At 54.7% G+C, this 24,761-nt stretch overlaps 10 protein-coding genes across 10 annotated transcripts; 5 read left to right on the forward strand and 5 right to left on the reverse strand.

Moving 5' to 3' along the window:
* Window positions 1-117: 117 nt before the first annotated feature.
* PG986_007489 (uncharacterized protein) lies at window positions 118-5,201 on the reverse strand (the record flags this gene model as incomplete). Its single annotated transcript, XM_066843711.1, has 8 exons — window positions 118-852; window positions 916-1,655; window positions 1,709-2,214; window positions 2,267-2,571; window positions 2,635-2,872; window positions 2,932-3,162; window positions 3,215-5,017; window positions 5,086-5,201. The coding sequence occupies 8 exons, from the start codon at window positions 5,199-5,201 to the stop codon at window positions 118-120; spliced, it is 4,674 nt and encodes a 1,557-aa protein (XP_066699823.1).
* A 725-nt stretch (window positions 5,202-5,926) lies between these two features.
* On the forward strand, window positions 5,927-6,690 carry PG986_007490 (Mitochondrial import inner membrane translocase subunit tim23; the record flags this gene model as incomplete). Its single annotated transcript, XM_066843712.1, has 2 exons — window positions 5,927-6,577; window positions 6,634-6,690. The coding sequence occupies 2 exons, from the start codon at window positions 5,927-5,929 to the stop codon at window positions 6,688-6,690; spliced, it is 708 nt and encodes a 235-aa protein (XP_066699824.1).
* A 528-nt stretch (window positions 6,691-7,218) lies between these two features.
* Window positions 7,219-7,999, forward strand: PG986_007491 (uncharacterized protein; the record flags this gene model as incomplete). Its single annotated transcript, XM_066843713.1, has 2 exons — window positions 7,219-7,296; window positions 7,592-7,999. The coding sequence occupies 2 exons, from the start codon at window positions 7,219-7,221 to the stop codon at window positions 7,997-7,999; spliced, it is 486 nt and encodes a 161-aa protein (XP_066699825.1).
* A 1,034-nt stretch (window positions 8,000-9,033) lies between these two features.
* PG986_007492 (uncharacterized protein) lies at window positions 9,034-10,665 on the forward strand (the record flags this gene model as incomplete). Its single annotated transcript, XM_066843714.1, has 2 exons — window positions 9,034-9,807; window positions 10,114-10,665. 2 exons carry the CDS (start codon window positions 9,034-9,036, stop codon window positions 10,663-10,665), a joined length of 1,326 nt encoding a protein of 441 aa, XP_066699826.1.
* A 1,506-nt stretch (window positions 10,666-12,171) lies between these two features.
* Window positions 12,172-14,525, forward strand: PG986_007493 (uncharacterized protein; the record flags this gene model as incomplete). Its single annotated transcript, XM_066843715.1, has 7 exons — window positions 12,172-12,366; window positions 12,435-12,573; window positions 12,634-12,799; window positions 12,879-13,021; window positions 13,044-13,343; window positions 13,399-14,287; window positions 14,366-14,525. 7 exons carry the CDS (start codon window positions 12,172-12,174, stop codon window positions 14,523-14,525), a joined length of 1,992 nt encoding a protein of 663 aa, XP_066699827.1.
* Window positions 14,526-15,313: 788 nt separating this feature from the next.
* Window positions 15,314-16,429, forward strand: PG986_007494 (fungal cellulose binding domain-containing protein; the record flags this gene model as incomplete). Its single annotated transcript, XM_066843716.1, has 4 exons — window positions 15,314-15,365; window positions 15,566-16,032; window positions 16,150-16,246; window positions 16,353-16,429. The coding sequence occupies 4 exons, from the start codon at window positions 15,314-15,316 to the stop codon at window positions 16,427-16,429; spliced, it is 693 nt and encodes a 230-aa protein (XP_066699828.1).
* A 226-nt stretch (window positions 16,430-16,655) lies between these two features.
* Window positions 16,656-17,309, reverse strand: PG986_007495 (uncharacterized protein; the record flags this gene model as incomplete). The annotated part of the gene is made up of 1 exon (XM_066843717.1): window positions 16,656-17,309. The coding sequence occupies one exon, from the start codon at window positions 17,307-17,309 to the stop codon at window positions 16,656-16,658; it is 654 nt and encodes a 217-aa protein (XP_066699829.1).
* A 753-nt stretch (window positions 17,310-18,062) lies between these two features.
* Window positions 18,063-19,404, reverse strand: PG986_007496 (uncharacterized protein; the record flags this gene model as incomplete). The annotated part of the gene is made up of 4 exons (XM_066843718.1): window positions 18,063-18,546; window positions 18,625-19,016; window positions 19,078-19,182; window positions 19,255-19,404. 4 exons carry the CDS (start codon window positions 19,402-19,404, stop codon window positions 18,063-18,065), a joined length of 1,131 nt encoding a protein of 376 aa, XP_066699830.1.
* Window positions 19,405-21,392: 1,988 nt separating this feature from the next.
* PG986_007497 (l-ascorbic acid binding protein) lies at window positions 21,393-22,571 on the reverse strand (the record flags this gene model as incomplete). Its single annotated transcript, XM_066843719.1, has 2 exons — window positions 21,393-21,439; window positions 21,518-22,571. 2 exons carry the CDS (start codon window positions 22,569-22,571, stop codon window positions 21,393-21,395), a joined length of 1,101 nt encoding a protein of 366 aa, XP_066699831.1.
* A 416-nt stretch (window positions 22,572-22,987) lies between these two features.
* On the reverse strand, window positions 22,988-24,631 carry PG986_007498 (uncharacterized protein; the record flags this gene model as incomplete). The annotated part of the gene is given in 3 exon segments (XM_066843720.1): window positions 22,988-23,278; window positions 23,292-24,571; window positions 24,616-24,631. The coding sequence occupies 3 exon segments, from the start codon at window positions 24,629-24,631 to the stop codon at window positions 22,988-22,990; spliced, it is 1,587 nt and encodes a 528-aa protein (XP_066699832.1).
* Window positions 24,632-24,761: the final 130 nt, after the last annotated feature.

Here is a 24,761-nt window from a genome sequence, read left to right on the forward strand (position 1 = left end):
AAGATGTGATATAACCAAGGTTCGTTTCTATTCTTGTCTATCTGCAAACAAACAGACAGATTTATGGTTCTACAGATTTCTAATATAGATTTCCCCATATCTCTCTCAATCAAGCTGTTAATCCAGCTCGCACATGGACAGTAGCAGTCCATGCACCCTTGTCTTGTGTCCCGCATCGAAGAACCTCTGCAGATCCTCCTTGACGGCCGGGTGCGACCCAGCAAGCGCCGCCCCCAGAATGACGACACGAGCACATATAGCGTACACCTCTGGCTTGGACGCCCACCCCACAACGCCATCGTCGCGTTCCGCAAGCCGCGTCAAGGTCTGCAGTCCCGACCTCGCCCACTCTACCAACGCCTCGAGCACGGCGCTATCCTCCTTGTAGGAAACGCCCCTGAACGCCTCTCTCCACCGCCTCGCCTCGCGGACTTCGTCGATGTAGAGGTTCTGCTCCTCGATCACGAAGAGCGAGTCGTCGAACCGCATGGCCGAAGCAAGCTGCTGCTCGGCCGGCTGCCACTGCCCGAGCACCGTGTCGCTGAGTCGGCTGCACAGGGGGTAGTGGCCCATCATACGACAGGCTACTTGGGTTCGGAACTCGTCTGTAGCGCCGTAGTGCTCCACGAGCCACGCCAGCAGGCGCCGGTTTCCTTCCATGGCGACGACCGATCTCCCCAGAATCGGCTCCGTTGCCGCGGCCGCAACTTCGCGGATCTCCTCGTCATCGTCGTTGAGAGCGTCGTACAGGGCCAGTAGCCACGGTAGGTGAGCATCGTGCTTGCTATCGAACTTGACATGTCTGGAAAAGGCCCCGAGTGAAAGAGCCGCGGCCATGCGGCTGTCGAATTTCTAAGAGATAGTGAGCATTAGGACAATATCATATCGAGGACGGGTTGGTTGATGAATACTCACATTGTCAGCAAGTCCAGCACGGCTCATCATTTCACCCCAGGGCCTCATCCATTGCTGCTCGTCTTCTCTTATAGCCTCTCCAGAACTGACAACGACAGCGGCCAGTATAGGCCCGCTGCCTTCCACAATGGCATCTGCCAGGCCCGGGTTCATTGGCTTGGCTTGCAAGTCAGCCCAAAGTGCCGATATGTCCGCCTTGGAAGGCACCAAGTCCCCATACTGGGATGAGAGTAGCACGTCGAGATGCTTTGTGATGACTCCCAGAGCAAGTGTACGAAGCTCCGGTTCAGCTGACTCCATGCATGCCGAAATGCACAGTGTCACAAGGCGTGCAGAAATCTCCACATTGCCCATCAAAGGCGCCTCGTATGCGAGAAGCGTCTCCAGTGTGTCACAGGCGACGTTGACGTCGCCAGCCACCAGCCCGTCTAGCCTCAGTTCTTTGGTGCTCTCCGCGCCGCTTGCCACTTGGCGTATGTCGAAGTCGGCAACACACTGCGCATGCTTGGACCCTAATAGGGCAGCGCTGATTCTTGCTCTGGAATTATTGTCGAATCCTGGAAGTACATTTGGCCGGATGAGCCCTGAGTGATCGGTCTCCCCACGCTGCGCTGGAACATCCAGAGAGTTGACTATGGTAACAGTCTCGAAATAAACCGCCCGAGCCTCTGCGCAGGCATGAAGGCTGTTGTTCGCATGTACAACTTCTTCCAAGACTTCCGGCAATACTTTGAGATGTACTACCAACTTTCATTTAGTTTCTGGTTTGGAGTATGCATAAAGGAGAACTTACGTTGTAGTTGCTCAGGCATGACATCCCGCAGCCGCTCGAGTAGGAACTTGAAGGTCAGGAGTGTACCATGCAGTCGATTAGCCGAAAAGTGTGACTCGCTCAGCAAATCCCGAATAGGTTGAATCCAGTCCGGCTTAAGCAAGAACGAGCAGAGTGTGCGAGCGGCGATCTCCCTAACATGCCAAAAGCGGCTGTCAAGATAGGATGCTACGAGACCAAAAAGGGTGTCCTTGAACTCTTCCGGGGGACCAGCTCGTCGAATTATGTCCAGCGCTGGGAACACCGACTCGGCTGTAACGACGACGCCCTGCGGCGTTGTGGTGGATGGTTGGCCCAACTCAAGGAGGTTCACGATCACTGCCGGGAGGTCCTTGTACTTGTGCCACGCGATTCTCGTTGTGCGTCCATCCCAGCCTGCTTCCATGGAGGATTTGCTCTCGTTGGTGCCGAACAAGCAATCGATGAGACTTCGCAGAAGAATGAGGCCGCAGTTCCGGATGGCCCATCTGCTCTTGTTAGCTGGGTGTATTGGCAGAACCAAAAGCAGTGAAAACTTACACTTCGGATCTCAGACTGGTCGCTGCCAACTGCAAGGATTCTGTTAGATACGGCTCTGCTCGCTTGCTGAGGTAGGAGCTCTTAAATATGTCCTTGATGCAATTCAGTGCATGGACCTGTGGCAGGTTCGAGCCATTTGTCTGAGAAATCAACGCAGGTTCCTTGGCGATGCTGCGCAATTTCTCCATGACGGCGGTGAATGACGGGTTTTCTGCATTGGCTGAAAGAATGCCCACAATGAGAGCCGGTATACCTGCTGATCTCCTTGTCGTAGACGCTTGCGAATATATGCAATGGATAGCGCCCTATACATATCAGTACTTACATTCAGTACATACATGAAGCGCCCAGGAGACGAGAATGCTTACCTTATACCATTCATCCAGGAGAGTCTCGGCCACCTTTTCAGATGCGGAGTAATACTTCACTTGCTGGCAACAGCTGGTGAAAGTGTGAGTTACGGTGGAGAATGCACCCCGATGCCGCAGATTCGATAGCTCGTCAAAGGTCAGGTTGCCTATAGCATCGAAAGTCTTGCTATCCGGGGCGAGCAAGCCAGGTTTGCCCTGACATGGTGCATTGTTGGCAATGGCCCGGAGTAAGTTACTAAGACCATTCGGTTAGCGATGGCACGACATGCACCCACTTCATTGCGCAAGACCAACCTCGATTCGTGGACAGCACGGAAACTGTAACTGAGCAAGTCTTTGGTGTCCAGGCCATCCACTTCCTCAAGCTCTTCTGGAAGATGGCCTTCTGGCGAATCATCGCACAATACGTGCCTGACAAGCTGCCAGACTCGGTCACAGCATTTCAAACAACGAGTCTGTAACGTTTCCAGAGCCTGAAGATCTTCCTGTGTGTACTTCGTCTTGGACAGTGCCTCCCAGATATACCTGTATTCGTTTTAGCAGAGACCTCAGACAGTGGGCAGCTTTCTCTACTGACCGCAATGCAGCAAATCCTCCATGGACCGGCGTCTGAAGTACCGCTGCAGCCAGGTCCTTTTCGGCGGACGAAAGTCTTGTTTCCAAGTCATCGACCACCTTAGCTGGGATAAGCAGCTTATCTTCCACTGTCGTGGCCCATTGGCACGACAGTTTGTAAAGCCGGGCAACACCATCCGAATGATCGGCTCTCGACGTCCTACTGGCGAGTGCATTGGCTCGCCGACAGAACTCGTCAAGTTCTGAAACGAAGGACCACGGAAGACCGCGAATGGAAGTACCCGCCGATGAGTCCTTGCTGATAAGTGATAGCGTTGCTACAAGGGATGATGCAGTTTCTCTAACATCATCGAAAGGATCCATTATCAGGTCCAATACAGCTCGTAGCCACGTCGTATCTAGGAGAGGAAAAGCCGACTCCGTCTGGTCCCCTTTTGGTAGGTCTCCTTGAAGTACCCCCGAGTTCAAGACGAACTCCATTGCTTTCAAGGACGTAATGTGACGTTGGTAGGACGAAGTAGGCACCAGTTCGTCCTTGAGGAAGCCGATATACCAATTCACGAAATCCGCGTGCTCCTTTGTCAATGCAGCAATTTCAACTGCCGACATGCCCTTTTTGGAAGTCTTCTTCATGGCTCGCTCCTTTTCTTTTTGGAGAGATGAAATAGCTCCCATGATTCGCTTTATCATATTCCGTGAATGGCCGAGTACATCGTACCGAAACTTTGCGTCAGTATCGGCATGGAAAGCTGGCAAATGTTTACGGAGCAGGTCAAGTGACGATACTGCGTACGGCCTGGATGTAGAAGGCGATGCAATGAGAATTGATACTGCAGAAGAACGCGCTTCGTGCGATGAGTGACAGAGGATGTCTTCTAGAACATTGGCCGCGAGTTGGGAGTCGGAGTCTGAAGCCGTCAGCGGGCAAGATTCAAGTAAAGGACAAGATATCAGGGGCTTCATACCATCACTGGGCTCACCGACGACACCGACTTTCTTCCCTGCCTCTAGTGCCGCAAGCCAGAGGATTGAGTCCAGGCCGAGATCACTGCGATCCTCCGACGTAAGATTCTGCAAGGAGAATAGGAAGTCCAAATATTTCATGGCCTGGTCATGGTCTGATTTGAAGATTGGCATGAGCACATATAGCTTAACGACCTCAAGATATTCGACGTTTGCAGCTAGCCCCTGACGCAGGAACCTGTGCCAGGCATCCGGCTGAAATCTCTGTTCACCTGCCTCATCCCATTGGCACGTGAAGATAGTTACGAGCAGTTTTCCAGCTATGGGCCAGACATACTGCAACTCCATCCAGTCGAAAATCTTGGCGATGAAACTCTCCCAGTTGACAGTCAAACTGCGATCGTCCCGGTGCACATCTCGATATATGTCTAGGACAGCAGGCAGGTAAAGGAGCTTCTTCTGCAGGAAATGGTCCAAGGCTGTCATGGCGGACTTGACCGCCGGCCTTGTGGATTGCAAAGTCATCATTTCAACCGTGTCGGTTAGTATTCTGGATTTGATAGCGCCTCCGAGGTCGGGGTCGGGGTTTTTTGTGATGGCGATGTTCAGGACATCCAAAACCATGCGCATGGCGCGATGCTGGTCTTGCTCGTTCCATTCGACGAAGAAGTCGAACAGGTCGATCGAAGTCTTCTCGGCAAAGGCGAAATGGTTCAGTTCACTAGAGCCGGACTTGAAGCACTGCTCGACAAAGCCGCAAAGTTTGGCGCAGGCATTGCCCGAAGACTGCTTGGGCTTGGATGCGATGTCGAGGAGTCCGCGAAAGACATGCCGGGCCAACCTACCACTTTGTATGAGCAAGCCGCACAAACTACATGTGTACATGGGCAGCGGGGATGAAGAACCTACGCAGCATGAACGTCAAGAGGTTGCCCTTCAATGAATGTAACCGCATGCTTAGGGTTGAAAGACGGCTGCCCCAAGTCCGGGAAGCATTTTGCAGTTGCTTCGTCAATGGCTGCCATATTGGCCGTGGTTGAAGGAACGTCGATATGAAATCAGCCCCAGTCACTTATATAAGTTTGTCTCGTTATGTGTGGGTGGTTACGATGAGCCTCCCATCCTACTAGGGGTGTGCACGATAGGTAGATCCAAAGACGTCCGTCCCTGTAGTCTGAACAAATAGGCGGATGGATCAGAGCCAAGATTCCGACTGCCCGTTTCCGCTCAGTTGCAGAGGGGAATACACGATTTTCAAATGGTTCCCGACTCAAGTGAGGGCGTAGGAAAACTCGGATTGGGTAAGTATACATTAAGTAAGTAAATTTATTAGCAGTATCCCTCACAATAAACGGTCTTGGCAGAGAGGGCAAGCGCCCATCAAATCAAACCGGCTGCTGCCAAAGTGGCAAGTGGGGCACTTAGGACTCTGAGTACTTACTTGAGGTACGTACCGGTGCAGGTGGTGGGAGGTGGGTGGCCCCCTGCAGCGCACGAGCCACCCAGGCGTCTGTCCAGTCGCGGCGTCGGCGCTCGAGGTAAGGTTAGCAATTTTTTTGTTCAGTCAGTGGGCAATTACTTCAAACCTCTCTCGGTGCCCGGGCTGATAGTAGATGCGACATCATCGTCATCACACGATCCTGAACCACAACCCACTTGGCCGTCCCCAACCAACCAAACTCCTAATTGGCAGTCTCGTAATCTGTTCCCTATTCTGTACTTTCTCCCTTCTCTTTGTTACTCACTCGCAATGTCTATCTGGGACCTCTTGACCGGACGCAAGTCCTCGTCGTCCGAACAGCAGCCATCCTCCTCACCCACATCCACCGACACAGCGCCCACAACTACCTTCACGCCACCGCCCTTCAACCCGACAGAAGCAGATGGCGTCGACTCCTTCCTGAAGAGCTCCGCCTTCGCCGACCCCTCCCTACTGCACCCCCTCGCCGGTCTTAACAAGGAAAGCTTAGAGTACCTGACCTTGGAGGACTCGGCCTTGACGGATCTGCCCGGTGCCCAGACGGCCATTCCCTCCCGAGGCTTTAGCGACGACCTCTGCTACGGAACCGGTATCACATACTTGGCTGCACTGTCATTAGGAGGAGCTTGGGGCTTGCAGGAGGGTCTGCGCCGATCAGCCGGCCAGCCTCCCAAGTTGCGCCTCAACTCGGTTCTCAACGCCGTCACGCGCCGGGGTCCCTTCTTGGGTAACTCGGCCGGCGTCGTCGCCATCACATACAACTGCTTCAACTCCGGCATTGGCTACTTACGGGGCAAACACGACTCCGCAAACACTGTGGCAGCTGGCGCATTGAGTGGTATGCTCTTCAAGAGCACAAAAGGACTGCGACCCATGATGATCTCGGGCGCAGTCGTCGGTTCCGTAGCAGGCGCCTGGGCTGTGAGTTCTCCCCCTTTCCAAAGGCATATCCCCCCTCAATTCTAACGCTTTCCTAGGTGACAACACGAGTTTTCTTTACTGGAGCCGACGAACAGCACGAGCGCCATCTATAGGTTCATCCTTGGCATTGGCTGCTTCTAGACTAGGATCTGCCGCATTTTCTGCGGCGTCCCGAATGCTAAAATAATGTATGTACGATACAAGGGCTGGTACACCAAGACCTGTCCCTACGATATAATCAGCACGACATCGAAGGTATAGGATCATCCTCCTCGGTGTCATTTCATGTTGGTCGCATAGCGATGGATTAAATATTTCTCCCCTCTGGCTGAACGTTGTTGTATATTAGATGGGCAAAACGCATAGATTACAATCCACGGCAGTGGGTTGCGGAGTGGTAGGCGTTCTAGTCAGCATACGGGGTGGATGGATGACAATCGATTTTGCTACGATTTGAACCGATTCTGCTTTCTGATGACCCTGTTGCACTCCTGGTCGTGCTTACAGTTCGTCCACCGGCTCCGCGTAGGAAGCACGCCTGAGTATTATTAACACAAGAAGTACCGGGAGAGTAGCCGTGTACTTGAATAACAATCTGCGAAATACGTAGCACCTACTACCTGCTAGAACAAGCCCCCAAAATGTGCTCCCATGTGACTTCAGTATTTGGCAACAGGAGTCGGCACAGTGTTACTAGCGACAAGGGGATATTTGAGGAAGTAGGTATCAACGGGGCAAGTACTTATAGCAGGAACAAGAAATAGCTAGCAACGGCATTGCTATTGCCTAAACATGAAATCAAGGTGGGTGGCTGCTCGGTTACCCTGCCTCAGGTAATCCGTATGTGCTTCCTCAAGCAGCAGCGGGTTTATCTCTAGCAAGTTCCAGGCAGTTAGTTTCCGGGCTATATATTGATGGCCTGAATCGTTTGTTTTCGCAGTGTGCCGAAGCAACAGTTTCACTTTTTCACAATATCGCTGAACGAACACCATGGCACCGCTGACAGCTTCCTAGCTGAAGAGAGATCTCGTCGACTACCGCATTCGATGCTGGTTGGCAAATGCGACATACACCAAGGATTCACCATTGGCGGCATTCTCATTCGATCACATTGGACAACAATCAAGTCAAGACCCGAAGGTTATGTTTATTTCCACCAACAACCCCGACTGGTATCTACGAGTGACCCTGTACGATGAGCTCCAGAACGATGAGGCCCTTGACCCCTTGACAAAACAACAACTTGAAGACGCCCGTCACAGCCTTAGCAACACGATTCAACAGAATACTGAGCTTGTCGTGGCACTCGATATCCTCTTGGACGAAGATATCGAGGAGTTGAGCATTTGCGGGCTCTGGGACTCGGAGCTACTGGCTGGGCTGGGCCGCACAGAGAAGGTTGGTTGTACTGATTATTTGTGATGTGATGCCTTCCTCGGCTTGCTGACCGATGGCTTCAATAGATCCGTCTTCTTGCCGAATACGAGTTGGCTGTCGGAAACCATGATGATAAGTTTCCTACGCCTACTTGGTCGTAGAAGGACGGAAACAACGGCACTTAATCGCGATGGATGGGGTTGGCTTGACGACGATGGTTTGCATTCAGCAGATCGCCTTATAAGTTGGTAGATCACTGAATCATGGAGATTGTTGCCTTAAGTACATTGCTTACATACCTAATTGATGTATCTTGAGTTCCACCGCATCAATGGCAACTGCCCCCTTGATTGTTGTTTCCTTGACCTACTAAAAATCCACGACCAACATACCGCTACTTGGCATTTCTCAACCTCAACTTCCTCACTTATCGTTGGCAAGAATCGCAATCCTGACGGCACCACACTCGACGACAAAAAAGGAGAAAAGTCAAAAGAAGAAACCCCCAAGTCACTCGGTTACGATGTGTCTTCCCTGCTGGCCCGTCAAGGACATCACTCTCGAGGACGATCCTCCAGCTCGGCGGCAGAGACTCTTCCAGTATGTATGGGATGCTGACAAGCGGGAATGGGTGCCTACTTTTGGCCATCGTGTAAGTTATATGAAGTTTTCTCAGCTTCACCTCATCATACATAAGCCCAGGCCGTGAGCAGATGCAGCTTGTGGGGCGAAGACGTGTGTGACTCGCTTGTGGATGCCTCGTAGATGATCCCCAGAAGGCGGCAGGTAACAGTGGGATATGCCATCTCAAAGGGCCCAACAGACCAATATTGCCTCCTATCGCGTTGTTGCAGCTGAAGAGCCCAGTGGAAGCACAGTGGGCCCCCTTCTGTATTTTGATCCTCTTCCTCCCCTGCCCCTTGCCTCTACATCTTACCTTGCGCATCAAACAAATTAGTCGGGTCTCGTTCTCGTTCCTATCCTTGTTCCCGATCGCAGACGATCTCCAGACGGAAACACCATAATCTTCTCGACACCAAGTCGCATTCCCCCAAATTCCACAATCTTGTTCCCTTGCAATGGGTGCCGGATCGCAGCCCTCCGAGAAGAAGGCGATGAAGGCCACGGTCGTGGACGAGATCCCGGTACGCCAGCCGGCCCCGAGGCCTCGAGAGAATCAGCAGCCCGGGGGACAGCCGGTTCAGCCAGCCCAGCAGCCGCCCGGAGAGAGCAGCAGCTCCGGCCTCCAGAGTGCCGGTCCGGGTTTCAACCACCAGGTGACCAACACTCCCGAGGGCATCCGGGTCAACGGCATCAACCCCTCGTTCGGACAGCAGGCAAGCATTCACCAGATTCCAGGACGCCATAATTGTATTCACCCTCACTCTGGCTCCACTATGGCTTTTCCATTTTCTTATAATAAGCTCCCAGGCCTCCCCAACTTCGGCGATGCTTCCTTCTCCAACGCAACCTTCCTCCAGAACCACAACCTGCACCACCACCACAACAACTTCGGCGTCGGTGGCCTGTCTTTCTTCACCAACACTCGTTATCTCTCACCATTTGTAAGAAACCCTTCTTCATTCATCATCGCCAACATGGCCGCCGACTACGGTACTGGTAGCATGCCCAACACGGGTCAGCATTTCCAGCCGCCTGTGCCTGACACCACCTACGGTCCAATCCCCCATGTTTACCACCCGCGCTCCGACAACAGTCATCGCGTCGTCACGGTCGGTACTGCCATGCCTGGTTTCAATCACTCTGCCACCTGTGCTTGCCATGTCCAGATGGGTGCCATGCCTCAGGTCATGCACCAGGGTGCTGGATATCCCCACAGCCACTTTGTTCCGGTTCATGCAAGTTATTGCTCACCCCCAAAATCGTCGAATTCACCTTTGCAACACCGCACATTGTTACATGAGAAGTTGGGATCGAATGAGTTGGTGTCGGTGGCTCACTCGATTCATCCCACCCCCCGCAATCTCGCCATCCCATATCAGCCCCATCTGCTTCTCACGCACGCTACACCACACCTGCTTCTCATCTGTTCATCCAATGACTGCAGGTTATTTTCCTGTTGCCGCAGTGTCCAACTCTTTGTTCATGCTCACCATTTTAAGACAAAACATATGCTAACCTGATACTTGATTGAACAGGTCGCTCCTGGCGTTTCCACTGCACCTTTCAATGTCGGCGCTGGCATGGGCTACCCGTCCCAGCCAACCATCGTTCAGACAGGTCATGCCGTTCAGCCTATCGGCGGTGCTGGAGGCCCGCCGTTCTTCGCTCATGGTGCGGCCGGTCCTTCTGGCCAGCCCGTTCTGGCCCAGCCTGCCATGATGCCTGGAGGCATGCCAGCTGGTGGTCCGGGAATGGCTGTCCCTGTCGGCGGCCAGGGCCCAGTCTTTATAGGTAATGGTGCCCCTGGCGTTCCTGGTTTTATTCCCCCTGGCGCTCTACCTGATATCATGGGGGTTGGCAAGACTGTCGCCGAGAGCCAGGCTGAGACGTTGCAGTCCGGCCATGATCAGGGTGCCTTGGAGCCCCAGGATTTCAAGCCTGCCGACGACGATCCGTCTCGCATGTACTTTTGTCGTGAGCTTGATGGAAACTGGATTCTGCGAAACCGTTACACTCTGGACAACATCCCGATTCGCTGGTATGTCACCACCAATGGGGTCTTCTATGCAGTCCGCCTTGAGGACTAAAGGCCTTGACCTTCGGTAAGTGATTTGACAACCAAAAGGAAACTGCACTTCTGACTCTGGATGAACAGATACTCTCGATATTCTGGTTCTTGCTAGCCTCTGGTTCCGGCTCTCTGGTTTTGTCCCAACATCAAGACCTCGGCGACTCCTGCGATGTTTGCCTTGGCGATTTCCATGCGGTATTGCGACAATTTCCTATTCCGCTTCTGTACATGGTGAGTAAATATGGACATTATGCCCCGGCAAGGCCATGCTAACAACCACAGATACCCCCGAGGACGGTTCTGGTCATTACCATAGCCCGAAGACAATCACCGACCATTCATTCATGACGTTTGTCTTTTGTAAGTGAGATACACAACAAAAAGTGTTGGACCGAAGCAACTAACATGCGTGTATAGCAGGGGCATTCCATACGCCTACATATGGATCCCTGAACTTCGACTCAACAGAAGGCATGCGTGCATTCGGAGGACAATGGAAAGATTGGTTGGGATCGTTATACTTCGGTGGCGACACATGACGAACCCCCTCCTTTGCGTTGCGTTTCATTTGATTTTCCTTTTATGGCGTTTCTCTGTCTCCATGCCGAAGTGACAAGGTCGTCGATCACATTAGCAGCGGGATATCTCACTGCTATGTTCCCAGCACGGGAGTAGTGATGGCCCTTGGCCTGTTGATGGCTAAGGGCAGACGTACCGTAATATGTCACTTGGCGTTATGGACACATCAGAATCATGCCTTGCATTTTCTTTCCCTTTTCCTTACATCTTGGTGCAATCTGCCCCATAATAGGGGTGAGGGTACATTTGTCAATGACCCTTATTTGTCTCTCGGACAAGCATGATGTGCACTCTCGGTTTCTTTCCTAGCATACATAGTCTCCTTCTTTCTTGCCGGATAGGAGAACAATGACATCATTCCTGTATTCTTTCTGCATGACTGTGAAACTGCGCTTTTGGTGTTTGGGAAGCCGAGACGCTGGGACAACAACATAGGCCTTGTCCAAACGAGCGTTAGGTTATTTGTCGGTAGCCTCAGGTTGTTAGATGTAGTTCCTCCGGCTATAGCGGATATAGCGATAACACTAACAAGGAACCCCGCTGAAGTTGCTTATGCGGGGTTGCAATGACCTGCTCCTTCTGGAAAGCGCCGACCAATCCCGTCTCCAGCACGTGCTGGATTGCTTATCTTCGAGAGGTTGCTTTCAGGAACAGTCTGCATATAACACTGTTGAGACATAACGTATACTGTGTTTATCAAGGATACAGGGTAAGGCGGGAATGACGCTCAGCTGGGACGGGAGAAGAGGGGGGCGGGGCGGCGGCGATCTTTTCTTTACATTGGCTTAAATAATAAGCTTTCCTGGCGAATGCTTGGCCCCTCCCATCCGGTTCTTTTGGTTCGTCCGGTTCCCTCGTGAATACCAAAGTCACAACTGGATTGCATACGTGCACCCGTTCCGTCCGGTTTCCCGTGTTACTAGCGTACCGCCGGAAGACCAGTATGAGACACTTCGGCAGTCTTCTCTTGGGCTTGGCAGTCGGTGTCCCCAGCTGTCTTGCTTGTGGTGGCTGTTACGGCCCGACCAGCCACGTCGAGCACGTTCGCCACGTCAAGAGAATCCAGCCCGGCGCACCCAATGCGACGTACGGCCCTACCAGGGCTTTAGAATGGGGCCAAGTGAACTTTCTTCACACGGTATGGTCTGCCCCCAAGGTCCTGGAGCGAGGAGGGACAGGAGAAGGCTATGCTGACGAGTGGTACAGACCGATACCCATGGATGGCTGGAAGGCCACCTGAAAGAGGGAAACTATGGCGCCGACTGGGGCGACGTCGTCTCCTTCACGAACCATTTGAAGCAACAGGCCGGCAACATGGGCGTCGACTTGCTTTTGGTCGATACCGGTTAGTCAACCTGGCTAGATTTGCAAAGCAAAGAAGCCAGTGAAAACTGATCCTAGATAGGCGACCTCCACGACGGAAACGGATTGTCCGACGCCACGACCCCGGACGCCGAGCTCTCCATGAAGGTATTCGAGAGGCTCAACTACGACCTCCTGACTATCGGCAACCATGAGCTATACCTTGCCGAAGTGGCCTACCAGACCTTCGATGGGATCGCCAAGCTATGGTGAGCGATGAATTCAGCTGGAAACCATTGGTTGACAGGTATTGTTGGATCTCGGACGCCAATGCTAATATGCCAATAGGGGCGACAAATACTTGACTTCCAACGTGCAGATCCTCAACCCCAGCACCAACAAATTCGAGTACATTGGCAAGCAGTACAAGTTCTTCACCACGCAACATGGCCTTCGGGTCATGGCGTTTGGCATCCTCTTCGACTTCACAGGTTAGTGCCCCTCACATCACAGCCGCTGGCTGTATCCGGAGGCTAAAGGTGGCAGGAAACACAAACGTCACCATAGTCACCAAGGCAAAGGAGATGGTTACCCAGGGTTGGTTCAAACAGGCCCTCAACTCCACAGAGCCAGTCGACATGTTCTTGTTGCTCGGTCACAACGCAGTGAGGTCGTCGATGGGCGGCACTTTCGGCATCATCCATGACGCAATCCGCCAAGCTCACCCACGCACCCCTATCCAGGTCTTTGGCGGACACACTCACATTCGTGATTTTGCGGTGCTGGATGAGAGCAGCACTGCTCTCGAGTCAGGTTTGCCGTCCTTTTGCCTCGGGTTCCCCGATGTGTGTTCTGACAATATCCACAGGCCGGTACTGTGAGACTCTGGGCTGGGTATCGATGAGCGGGTTTAGCAAGTCCAACAGTGCCTGGACCGGTATCTCCCCCAACCCTCGGGGCGTGCCAAATCCTACCCGCAAAGCCACTGCCAACTCTACGTCTCCGTTCGTGTACTCGCGGAGATACCTGGACTGGAACCGTGCCACCTTGGAGTTCCATGCTGTGGGTAAACAAGACGACAAGGAGTTCGACTACAACAGTGGTCTGACAACCACGGCCGAAATCACGAAACACCGCAGCCAGCTGAACCTGGCCGAGGTATATGGCTGCACGCCCAAGGATTATTGTATGACATGCGCGCCGTTTGATAGCCCCGACAACATCTTCCCCTTGCTGTCGCAAGCGCTGGCCGAAGTAGTCATCAACGAGACGAGGAAGGACATCCCGCGCTATCTCATCTCAAACACTGGCGGGATTCGTTTCGATATGCACAAAGGCCCCTTCACATACGATGACTTCTTCATCGTATCGCCGTTCCGTGATGCCCTGCTCTACATCCCCGAAGTGCCCTGCAGCAAGGCGGCTACGCTCCTCGACAAGCTGAACAAAGCCGGCGCCAGCCAGAAGCGCAACATCGGATCCATGCGCGTGGAGCGCGACATCTGCGTCGACCCCATCGTCGCGCCTCTGATGGCCAGGGACGAGCCCGGCCACGGCCACGCTTTTGGCGCCGTCACAAGGCGCCAGGTAGTCGACCTGGTACCCGGATACACCACGTCGGACGATTTCGGGTCCGATGGCGACGATACCACGCACAGTCGAATCCCCAACTATAGCATCCCTGACTACTTCCAGGGGGCGGCAGGCTTCGGGGCCGAAGGCTGCACCGGAACCGCCGATGTGGTGTTTGTCGACTTGTGAGCAACCCGTCCTATATTTTCTGCCCGTGTACTCCCTTCCTAAGCAGGACATGCAAGGCTAACAAAGAGTCGCAGCATCGAAAAGGACGTGTTGGCTATCCTCGGCTCGGACTATAGCAGCAGCAATGTCACCTACTACATCAGCTCCAACTACACGACGCAAGACTTCTTGCCGCAGTTTGTCAAGCAGTCGGACATGTTCCAGGCCGGTCTGCCCAACTGCACCATTGCCTAGTTGGCTTTGCACAAAAGGATAAGGGATGACACTATATAATAATCAGGCAATCACTCCAGGGGAGTGAAGGACTCCTAAGCTCCAAGGCCAAATGACCCTCCCAATTCTGAAAATGCACCATGCCTTATTCTATTTTCTCGGATGGAGCGTTTCGTGCTGATAGGTGCCTTTTCCAATCCCTTCCCGTTCCGTGCTATTCGGTCCTTGGCTCCGTTCCCAAGCGGGATGGCACCTGGCCAAGACAGGCATTCTACACCTCCTGCATTAAGAGGGCGCTGCAATACTCTCCGCCGGCGTTATGGCGCGGTAGAGTGAATATACACTGCCCCGTGGACAAGCAGCATCGTAAATGTGTAGTTTCCATTTGAGGTTCCCCAAGCCACGATTCCGGCGTTCTGCAACCACTACCGAGCCAAGCCTCCCAGGATGGGCGCCAAGTTGCCATACTTGCATCAAATTGAGGTTCTGATTGGGGGATTTTCCAACAACACACTTTCTTCTATTTTCGTCCACCTGGGCGTCCCCTTGTATACCACATGAGTAGACGGGGCTGCTGCCGACCAACAGTCCCTTTCCAGAGCAGAAGTCGTCGAGGGATATCTAGCCTAGGCCATACTGTCGAGTAAAAAGAGGACATATAAGGATGTCCGGAGCGTGAAGATCTTCACCCTAGGAAAAGTGTCTCACATCACTATATCCATCCATCACTTATCTCAAATCCTTCGATCAGGTCAACGTTGCCGCATATCGTTAAGAGACTGGCCTGTGAACGCATCACTTTGGACAACATGAAGGTCATCACAGCTCTCGGCTTACTCGTCGCCGTGGCCAACGCCCACTGTACGTACCCAGTTTCACGACCCTGTGCTCCTGTAAACCCTCTTGACGAGATGCTCGCGCACGTTATCGTGTAATGCATGACCACGAAGGCGGCCCATGAAGAATAGGAGGGGGGAAAAAGTTTACTACCTGGGGAATTGGATGGGTTGGGTTGGATAGTTATCCCCAGCTAAACTGCTAACCTCGTTTTACTGTTCAAGACACCTTCCCGGGCCTCATCTACAGCGGCAAGACCGAGGCCGACTGGTCCTTCGTGCGCGAGACCACCAACAAGTACTCGCACGGCCCCGTGCAGGACGTCAACGATGCCCAGATGCGCTGCTACACGGCCGGGTCCGGCTCGCAGGGGGCCGGCACCAAGGCCGTCAAGGCGGGCGAGACGGTCGGGTTCCGCGTCGACTCGGACCTGGGCCATCCGGGCCCCCTTCAGTTCTACATGGCCAAGGCCCCCTCGGGCGCCACGGCCGAGTCCTTTGACGGGTCCGGCAACGTCTGGTTCAAGATCTACCAGGACGGGCCCAGCTTCGCCGGCGGGCAGGTCACTTGGCCCTCGGCCGGCAAGAAGGAGGTCAGCGTGCAGATGCCCAAGTGCCTGCCCGACGGGTACTATCTCCTGCGCGTCGAGCACATTGCGCTGCACAGCGCCGGGTCGGTGGGCGGAGCACAGGTATGTCGTTGGCTTATTAGCCATATCAAGTAACCCCTTTCCCCTGAGAGGCGAGGAGGGATGTACACAGGCAACCGGCGAGGTGTTTGCTAACGCGTCTCGTCTACGCACGCATAGTTCTACATCGGATGCGCCCAACTCCACGTCACGGGCGGCACCGGCACGGTGACCCCCTCCGGCGTCTCATTCCCGGGCGCATACAAGGCAACCGACCGTACGTTTCTTTCCTCCCCCTACCCCCTGCCACGCCCTCCCCGAGGCTGCTCTTGATGTACTACATCGACAACCTTCTGACACTGTATTGTACTGCCCGTCTCTAGCCGGTATCCTCTTCCAGCTGTACTGGCCGGTTCCTACCAGCTACACCAACCCTGGCCCTCGTCCCATGACCTGCTAGTCGCGCACGCCAAGTATCCGGTATACGTCCTGGTTTGTCCGCGTGTCATTCCTTCGAGGGGTCAGGGTGGGGTCCGGGTCGGTCGTGGAAAGTTCGGCTTTGTGACGCATATTGTCGCCAACATACATCCCGTGAGCGCCTGGCACAGATCACAAGTAGATAGATAGCCATGGTCTGAATACCAAAGCAATCACGTGTGTGTGCCTCTTTCCTACTGCTACTCCTTTCAAGGCCCGCTGCCGTCGAATTCCCCCTTATCCGCAGCACATAGATTCGACCGCCAGTGATGCTTGCACATCGAATACATCCTAGACTGGACTTCCCACGTCGAGTGACACCCTGGGGATGCTCGCATGCACCGTCTATGCCCGTCCGTCCTACCAATCAGGCCAGCCGGCTTGCCTCCCCGCCATTGCCACTGATAATTCTTCCCTGAACGATCGCCATATACTGCAACCGGAGATGAAAGGCGCGCATTTTCTGCCCACCCCCCCCTTCCTCCGTCTTCGCCAAGGCCCGACCAGTCTCCTCCATCACCTCCACCATCCTCGCCTCCCAAGCCCGGCGGCGTTTCCAGTCGCGGCTCGAGGCGCGGGGACTCTTGCGCGACGCGGTCCATGAAGTCCGGGGCGAGCTGCGTGTCGACAAAGGTCTGTATCGTCACGCCCGCGCCCATCGCCCAAGGGGTCTGATTCCGATTCTTCTCTCCGGCCGCCGCCAGGCGCTTCCTGCCGCCGTCATCGTCGATCCGAATGTCCGAGAACTCTTTGAACACGAGCTCGGTCAGGTTGGGGCAGACGCCGTACGTACCTCGCGAGGACGGAGACGGGGCTGGGAATGGTGGAAACATGTGCGCGGATGGAGGAGGAGGCACGGCCATCGCTATCACCACTCAAACCACTACCACTGCGGCTGCGGCTGCGGCTGCTACCATGTCCGTTGTCAATATTAGGGAATTCGAAAAAGTCCCACCCGAACGCTCAAGCTGGCATTTTGGACGCCAATGGTGCAAAGGAGGCTCGTGATTTCGTCTTGTAAACGGCAGATGTACAAAATGTCCTCTCCGTACATGATACTGGCCGCCTTGGCATGGACAGGATGAAAACGCAAGGGGGTCTTGTCCCCAAAGGAGGCGACTCGTGGGAGGCGCCGTATGTTGGCCATAAGAGGAATTCCGAGCTCGTGGGGGCCAGCAGCTCCCGATAATATAAGAAAGGGACTGGATTCAGCAGTGCCAGGCCGCAGGGTATCGAAGAAGATGAATCATCACGCGTGTGCGCAGATATCATCTTGTGCACTTACTCTTGTATTTCTAACTTCAGGAGGGAGCTTGAACCACCCCGATGGCTCTTTGACCTCACTCATGGTATATGCACATATGGCTTGTATCGAAAGGGAAACAAGATCGGTATATTTTGGAGGCAAAATATCAACAAGACTAGCAGCTTATTTTACGCTGCGAGTCGACGAAACAGCTATAGGGAGAGAAGAAACTGTGGAAGGCGGTTTTGAGTTGGTTAGAAACCAAGTGTTCACATCGAGATTAACTATATTTGCACAAAGCCCCTCAAGATTGGCCCAGGGCAGCCCCGAATGTATCGCAGTCTCGCCACCAGTAACCCCGCCAAGATGTTCATAATGTTCCTCGAACCGAGACGGGACTTCCGCCTGATCGTATCCTCCATTCCTCGTTGGTGTTGCTCCTTTCCCAGGGCGCGATGGCATATCTCTCCACGTCGACAATGGCCGACGACACCGAGTCCCTGCGCGTAGTATACGCCGCCGTGGCCGGGATGATAGGCATGGGCGTCCCCATCGAGATCTCGTGGCGACGGTGGATGACTAAGCCCTTGATCCCGGAGAAGCGGTTCGAGGAGAGATTGGGCGTTGCTCCGGAGAAGCGGTTCCGTCCTGGGCTCTTACGGGAAGTGCCACCTGATGAGCCCCCAAGGACTTTCTTGAAGAGTGGCCGAAGCGTGGCAATGGAGGATGCCGCGAGGCCCATGGCGAGTTCGATGGTGCTCCAATTGGTGAAATCGACAAAGACGTACAGGGAGTCGCTGTCATGGGTGAGTTGCCACACAAAGGGGATGCGGACACAGGTCGCTACCGAGGCGCTGTAGCGACGGGACGGTTAGCATATGCCTCGACAAGGACAGGGCGGGTGTTGGCGGAGTTGGATCTGCTGGACTTACATGATGCCAAGGGCGAGGATGCCAGCAGTGGAGGCTTTGGTCCGTCGGTTCAGCTCCAGGTTCCATACCAGAGCGATGGGAAGCAACCCCAATATCCAATCGGCCAAACAGTTGATACCGGCCGTTGCGTAAGTTGTCCCCGTGATGATCCCCTCGCTCAGACATTGGCCTCCCTCTGGGTCACTGATTCGTTCCCAAAAGTGTTGCACCGGGAGGCACTGGAAGGCCGTCAGGAAGGCGTATATCGTGTTCCAAACAACGATCACGGATATGGTAACGTAGATGACAGTTTTATGCCAAGGTTTGGAGCATATGCGCAGAAGCAGAATCGAGACTGTAACCTTGACGAAGATGGACGTTAGAACATAGATCCATTCGCCCAGCCAACGCATCTGTGCATTCAGTCAGTCCGGAGATGTCTTGGGCGCAGATCGATGAATGCATTGGACGTACCATCAAAGCACCTGGCAAGTCTTCGACCGGAACATTTTGAAGATGCTTGCCGGCGCCGTGTTGGATAGCGAGGAAGACGCAGGCACCGTAGCCTCCGAATAAAAGCTGGATTGGTCAGCTTGCCATCGTCCCAGCGAGCAAAGGGCCTCGTGTAGGTAGGTTGGGGGTCGCACGCACCGTGGTAATGACTGCCAGATAATCCTCCCAGGAGAAGACCTTCAACATGAATATGCGGACATAGCAGCGTAGAGCCACGGTGACGGTGGCGATGGTCAGACCGAATATCGTCGAGGCAAACAACTCAGCGATTCGGTCTTCGGGCGCCATGATAGCTTTCGACTTGCTAGCGTATAAGTGACGTTGCACTTCAAGGAGCCATGAGGCGGGCACGAGGAGGAGGGAGGCCGTTTCCTTTCTACTTGGACGTGCGGCGATGCAATGTGCCTGAAGGCCAGGGTGTTGGGGTGGCAGGCAAGGTCGAGCCACATAAGGTCCACAGGGCTCCAGCACGGCAAGGCGAAGAGGGTACGACGGGAGAGTGCGTTTGTGATATACATGCTACCCAGGTATAGGCATATGAGGTAGGTGGGTGGCCCACCGAGGCTTGGGACCTTGAAACCTTGAAGGAAAGGGGGAGAAAAGAGCGTCATCTGGGGTAAACCAGGCGCGATGCATCCGTGAGATATCAGTGGCTTACCACACATATGGCAAGCGATGGATAGTACATTGCACGGCTGCTAGCTTCGGCTCTTCTTCCCAACACGCTCCAATACCATGGGACCGACAGCGCCATCACGATGACTTTCCTGAACCGAGTGAACCGAGTCGGCCAATGGGCGTTGGCGCATAAGCTCTAAGCAGAGACGGCCCCGGCCCAGTCGAGGCTGACAAGGGCGCCACCCGCAGCCATATGGCTCAGCCAGTAGATAGATCCCAGAGCATTACGAGGCTAGGGGAGAGTACGAAGGAGGAGCGTCAGTTGGGAGGAAAGCAAACTGCAAACCCACACGGAAGGAAGCGTCTGTCTAGGCCTGAGGCCAGAGGAAAAGATGGAGGTGAGATCTTGGGCCCGGCGGGGTTCGGTGGCTTCGCGTGCTTTGCTTTAGGTCTCTTTAGGTCTTGGGGTGCCGCCTCCCCCCTGCCTAACCTGCCTGTGCCTGGGCCTGGGCCTGGGCCTGGGCCTATCTTGCGCCAACAGTCCCTGTCAGCCAGTTCCGGGCAATCGAAATCCGATCTTGCACATCCTATCACGTTGCCGACAACCCCGGCAGTCTCACCCAAGCCGCCCCTCTAGTGCATATAGACTGCTGACTGGCTGACGCGAAACATCCTGGCTATTGAGGACTGGATGATTTGCCCCGTCGATACGGAAGATACACCTTCACCTACGCTATCCTACCACCTCACCAACCAGGCCGGATGGCGAGATGGCGAGATGGCTCCAAACCTTACCTCATGTACTTGCCAACTGCAAGAGCAGTGGATTCCCTGCGTCTGGGGTTTATGTTTCTCTTCGTTTCCTCCTTTGGACATATCGTATTCTCTTTGTCTATTGGTTGGTCATTCGGGGTACAACTTGTTCCTTATCTGTTGACAGGTTCGTATTTCCTTCTTCGGTGCCGCCTGACAGCAACGAAGACAAGTGACTTTTGATATCGAATGCAGGACGAGTTCCCCCTTTCGAGCAGCTTTAACGTGGCATGCCGGACAATGACTTATTTGTTCCTTGATAAAACAAACCACGCACGGCAATCGTTTGCTCATGAACCCTGAGTGGGCGAGCATCGTCAAGGAAGAATTTTTCCCTCGGGCCTCCTCTTGCTCATGCTGCAGCTTGTTGCAACGTCGGGTCGGCCATACCACGGGCTCCCGATATAGTTCGGGCCCTGTCTGCTGAAGCCGTCATCCCCCCGGCGGCAAAGTCCGCTCTTTTCAATGTCTTGTGGTCCATCCCATGCCAACTCCAGCCCAGCCCAGGCCAGCCAGATGGCGGCCATAGTGCCTGTGAATCGATGCTGACTCACGTCTCGAGTACACGGTTCTCCGTCCGATGACAGGACAGCTATTGTTGTTTGATGCCGCGGAGGAAGTTCGCTGTCCAGGTAATCGAGTTCCCGTACATGATGCTGTATGCTGCTGCTGACTCGTACAATGTGGCTTGCCTTTCGAACCGCCATTCTCGACGCCTCAAAATTCCGTCCAAACCTCAACAATGACATTGTTACCCCATAACGAATGCTGCCTCGTGTAATGAACTTCAAACTCAGTTACGCGTGTAACGGGCATCTCCCTTGACCGGAAGTCATGGAATATCCTCAAGATCTTCCCAATCGTCGCCCATCAGGGTAGGACAGATCGAAAGCTGGGGGCATGGTCAGTCTGAGCACACATCCTCGACGGTTTTTATGTGGCAACGCTATAATAGGATCGACGATCTCACCTCCGGGTATGAGAGCTGCTGCCAGCATGGCCTGTGTAATTGCCACCAGGTCATCCGGCGTCGACTCTTCGGCATGGCTCCCCCAAAACTCGACGAGCAGATCGGCACTGTTCAGCAGATCTGCATCGTTGCTGTAACACTTGATACCCAGGCAGGCCCCCAGCTCGCGGAACGCCAGTCGTCTCCCGGCGCTTTTCGTTAGGATAGAATACGGCCCTTTCCGCTCCACCAACATCTCCCGGGCGGTATTTATCCCATGCGTGCCCAGTTCTCGCAGCGGCTCATCGCCCCGCCTGCTGCAGAACTGGGCTACCCAGAGACTCATGCCCAAGTCCAACATGTCAGTCGAGGACTGGAGAGGCCGGGACCGCATCGTCATGCTCCAGTACTGTTCTTTCTCCGCCAGAAGTGGTTGATCGTCTCCTTGTCCGAACCAACGGGCCACGCTGTCCAAACGCTCGAAGACCACGTAACCCGTTACATCATCCAGGTGACCCTTGGAACGGGAAAGGGGACGGCTCATGTCGGTCGAGATCTTCCAGACCATCGACAGCCCCCCAATGCCATTCTTTTCTGCAATGAAGCGCGGGTGTATAGCCTGTGCCAGCTGGATGGCTAGATCGTTATACCGAACTTCTTTTGACGCTACTGCCAGGCAACTCAGGGCGTACACCCATAGAGTCAAGTAGTGGTGGTATTGCCCGTCTCCGTCGGAGCCGGCCTCGTCGACTTTGCCGATACGGAGACCCCCCTTCAGAGGTTCGGCGTCCGACGCGCCCGGCAGCCTCGAAGACCCGTCCCGCGTCCTTCCCAATGTATCGTGGACGGTTTGCACCAGTCGCTTGGCCGCGCCCAGATACCGTTCTTCGCCCGTCGCGTAGCGCAGGGTCACAAAGTTGACTACCCCGAACGCGTCCGTCCACAGGTATCGACCGCGGTGGCCTGCGTTACAGGGCAGAGGCGGGACACGCCAGTTCGCGAAGCTCTCAAAACTGCCATAGACTTTCCCCATGGCCGCCTTGAAGCGTTGCAGCGGTGCAGCTTGGGACGCCATGCTTCCTCAACAATCTCATATGTTCTTAGACGAGGTGGGATAGTTTGGGTTGTGACTGGATCATAACTTCTTTCGCTTATTGTTTCTGGTGTTAGTACCTTAGGTCTGAATGGAAGGCACATGATCGATGACCGGTTGTTGGAGTATACGAGCGAAGCGGGCGGGGAAGTAGCTTACAACTCCAACCGTTCGACACCATTCGACAGGGTGACATCAGCAGGGTTGTACACGGATCAAATACTCATTATATGCGAATGACGAATATCCCGTGCATTCTCCAAGATAGAAAACACATGCACCAGAGTATTGCCAGTTCGGCTGACCCGATTGCCGTTCTCAAGGTAGAACCTTCGACATTGGATTTGCGACCAATTAAACGAATCTCCTTTTTATATATAGATAACCCTTGATTCTCCTTAAGGCTCAGCATCCGCCATGTCCTGCTTATACCGCTCGATGCACCTCGCCTTGCTCTCCTGAAAGTCGACGTGGGGCTTGGGGTAGCCCAACTTGTCGAACTCTTCCTCGCTCAGCCGATGGTAGGGGTCGAACACGACCTTGCCCTCGACGCCGCGGAGCTCGGGCACGTAGGGGCGGATGTAGTCGCCCTTGGGGTCGCACCTCTCGGCCTGGACGACGGGGTTGAAGACGGTGTAGCTGGGCTCCCACCCCTGCGTGTTGTTGCAGAGGTCCCAGTCGACGAGGTGCTCGGCAAAGTACCGGCTCGCCCCGCCGGTAGTCGAGCAGCAGGTTCGTGCGCAGGTAGCTGGCCGTGTTCATGCACAGCCGGTTGTGCATGTAGGCCTCGCTGTTGAGCTGCCGCATGCCCGCGTCGACAAAGGGCACGCCCGTCCGGCCCTCGCGCCACTTGCGCCACCCGTCCTCGTCGTCCTCCCACTCGACGAAGTCGTACTTCAGGCTCTGCGGCAGGTTCAGGCCGCTGTGCGGCGTCACCGTCATCATGTGCCGGTAGAACTCGCGGAACACGAGCTCGCGCACCCACGACGCGGGCCCCGCGTCGCAGCCGGACTGCGAGAAGTCGGCGCTGCCGCCGTTCAGCTTCTTCCGCCCGGCGCTCAGCACCTCCCGCACCGAGACCATGCCCGACGAGAAGTACGCCGACAGCCGGCTGGAGTTGTCGGCCGCCGGGGTGGAGCGGTTGGTCGCGTACGTGCTGATCTTCTCGTCCAAGAACTCCCCAAGGCGCTTGATGCCCGCCGCGTGGCCGGCGGGCCACAGCTTCTGGACCCGGTCTCGTTCCTCGTCGGATGCGAAGTGTCTGGACTCGGGCGCCTCGGGCAGCGACTGGCCGAAGAGGTCCTTGTATTTTGACGACTTGACCGACTTGTCGTTCGCCTGGGGCGGTGGCAACGTATCGATCAGCGAAGGGTCGCCTGCGACCTCGGCGAGCCATGCTTTGTGGTAAGGGGTGAAGACTTCCATCGGACCTCCGGCGCCAGTCTTCAGCGTCCGCGGCAGGATCACCGTCTGGTTGTGGTACAGGATGAACTGCACATCCACGTCCTCCTTTGCCTCGTCCAGCCTGTCAAACAAGTCGAGGTCCCGCCGCAGCTCGTCCACCTCGAGCTCGATGTTGGCGTAGAGATGGGAGACATCATGCTTCTTGAGTGTTTCCAAGATCGTGGGCCCCTTGTCCTTCCACTCCTCGGCCACGAGCGGGATGAGCGGGATGTCCAGCCCCTCAAGCTGCGCCTGCAGGACGCGCAGGCCCTCGAGCATGAAGTTAGTCCGGGCCGTGCTGGTCCCGTGCCACTCAATGTCCCGGGGCGAGAACAGGAAACAGGTCAGCAGTGTGCCGCTGCCTTCTTTGGCCTTGAGCGACGCTGCGTGCAGAGCACGATTGTCTTCGGCGCGGACGTCTTTACTCCGGAACCAGTGCAGGACGTTCCTCGGTTTGGTGGCTGACCCGTCCCCTTTCTTCTCCAGGCGCTCCAGGAGTTCGTCCCAGGGGTTGTCCGGCCCGTCAATCTCCTTGGCCCCTTGGTGGAAGGATGCTTGAGCACATTGTCTTGCGAGAGCGAACGCTCGTGTTTAGCCATCCTGTATTGCTGTTTTATATATGTAGTATGGGTGGGTAGTCCTTGACAACTTTCGAATAACAGAAAACACAGGTAGGAACGTTTTCGGGGCAGCTCGATTTCGTTCAAGGTACCTACCTATAGTGTCGCG

The sequence above is a fragment of the Apiospora aurea genome (genome assembly GCF_038362705.1).
Source record: "Apiospora aurea strain CBS 24483 chromosome Unknown utg000005l_segment0_segment0, whole genome shotgun sequence".
Taxonomy (NCBI): Eukaryota; Fungi; Ascomycota; class Sordariomycetes; order Amphisphaeriales; family Apiosporaceae; genus Apiospora; species Apiospora aurea.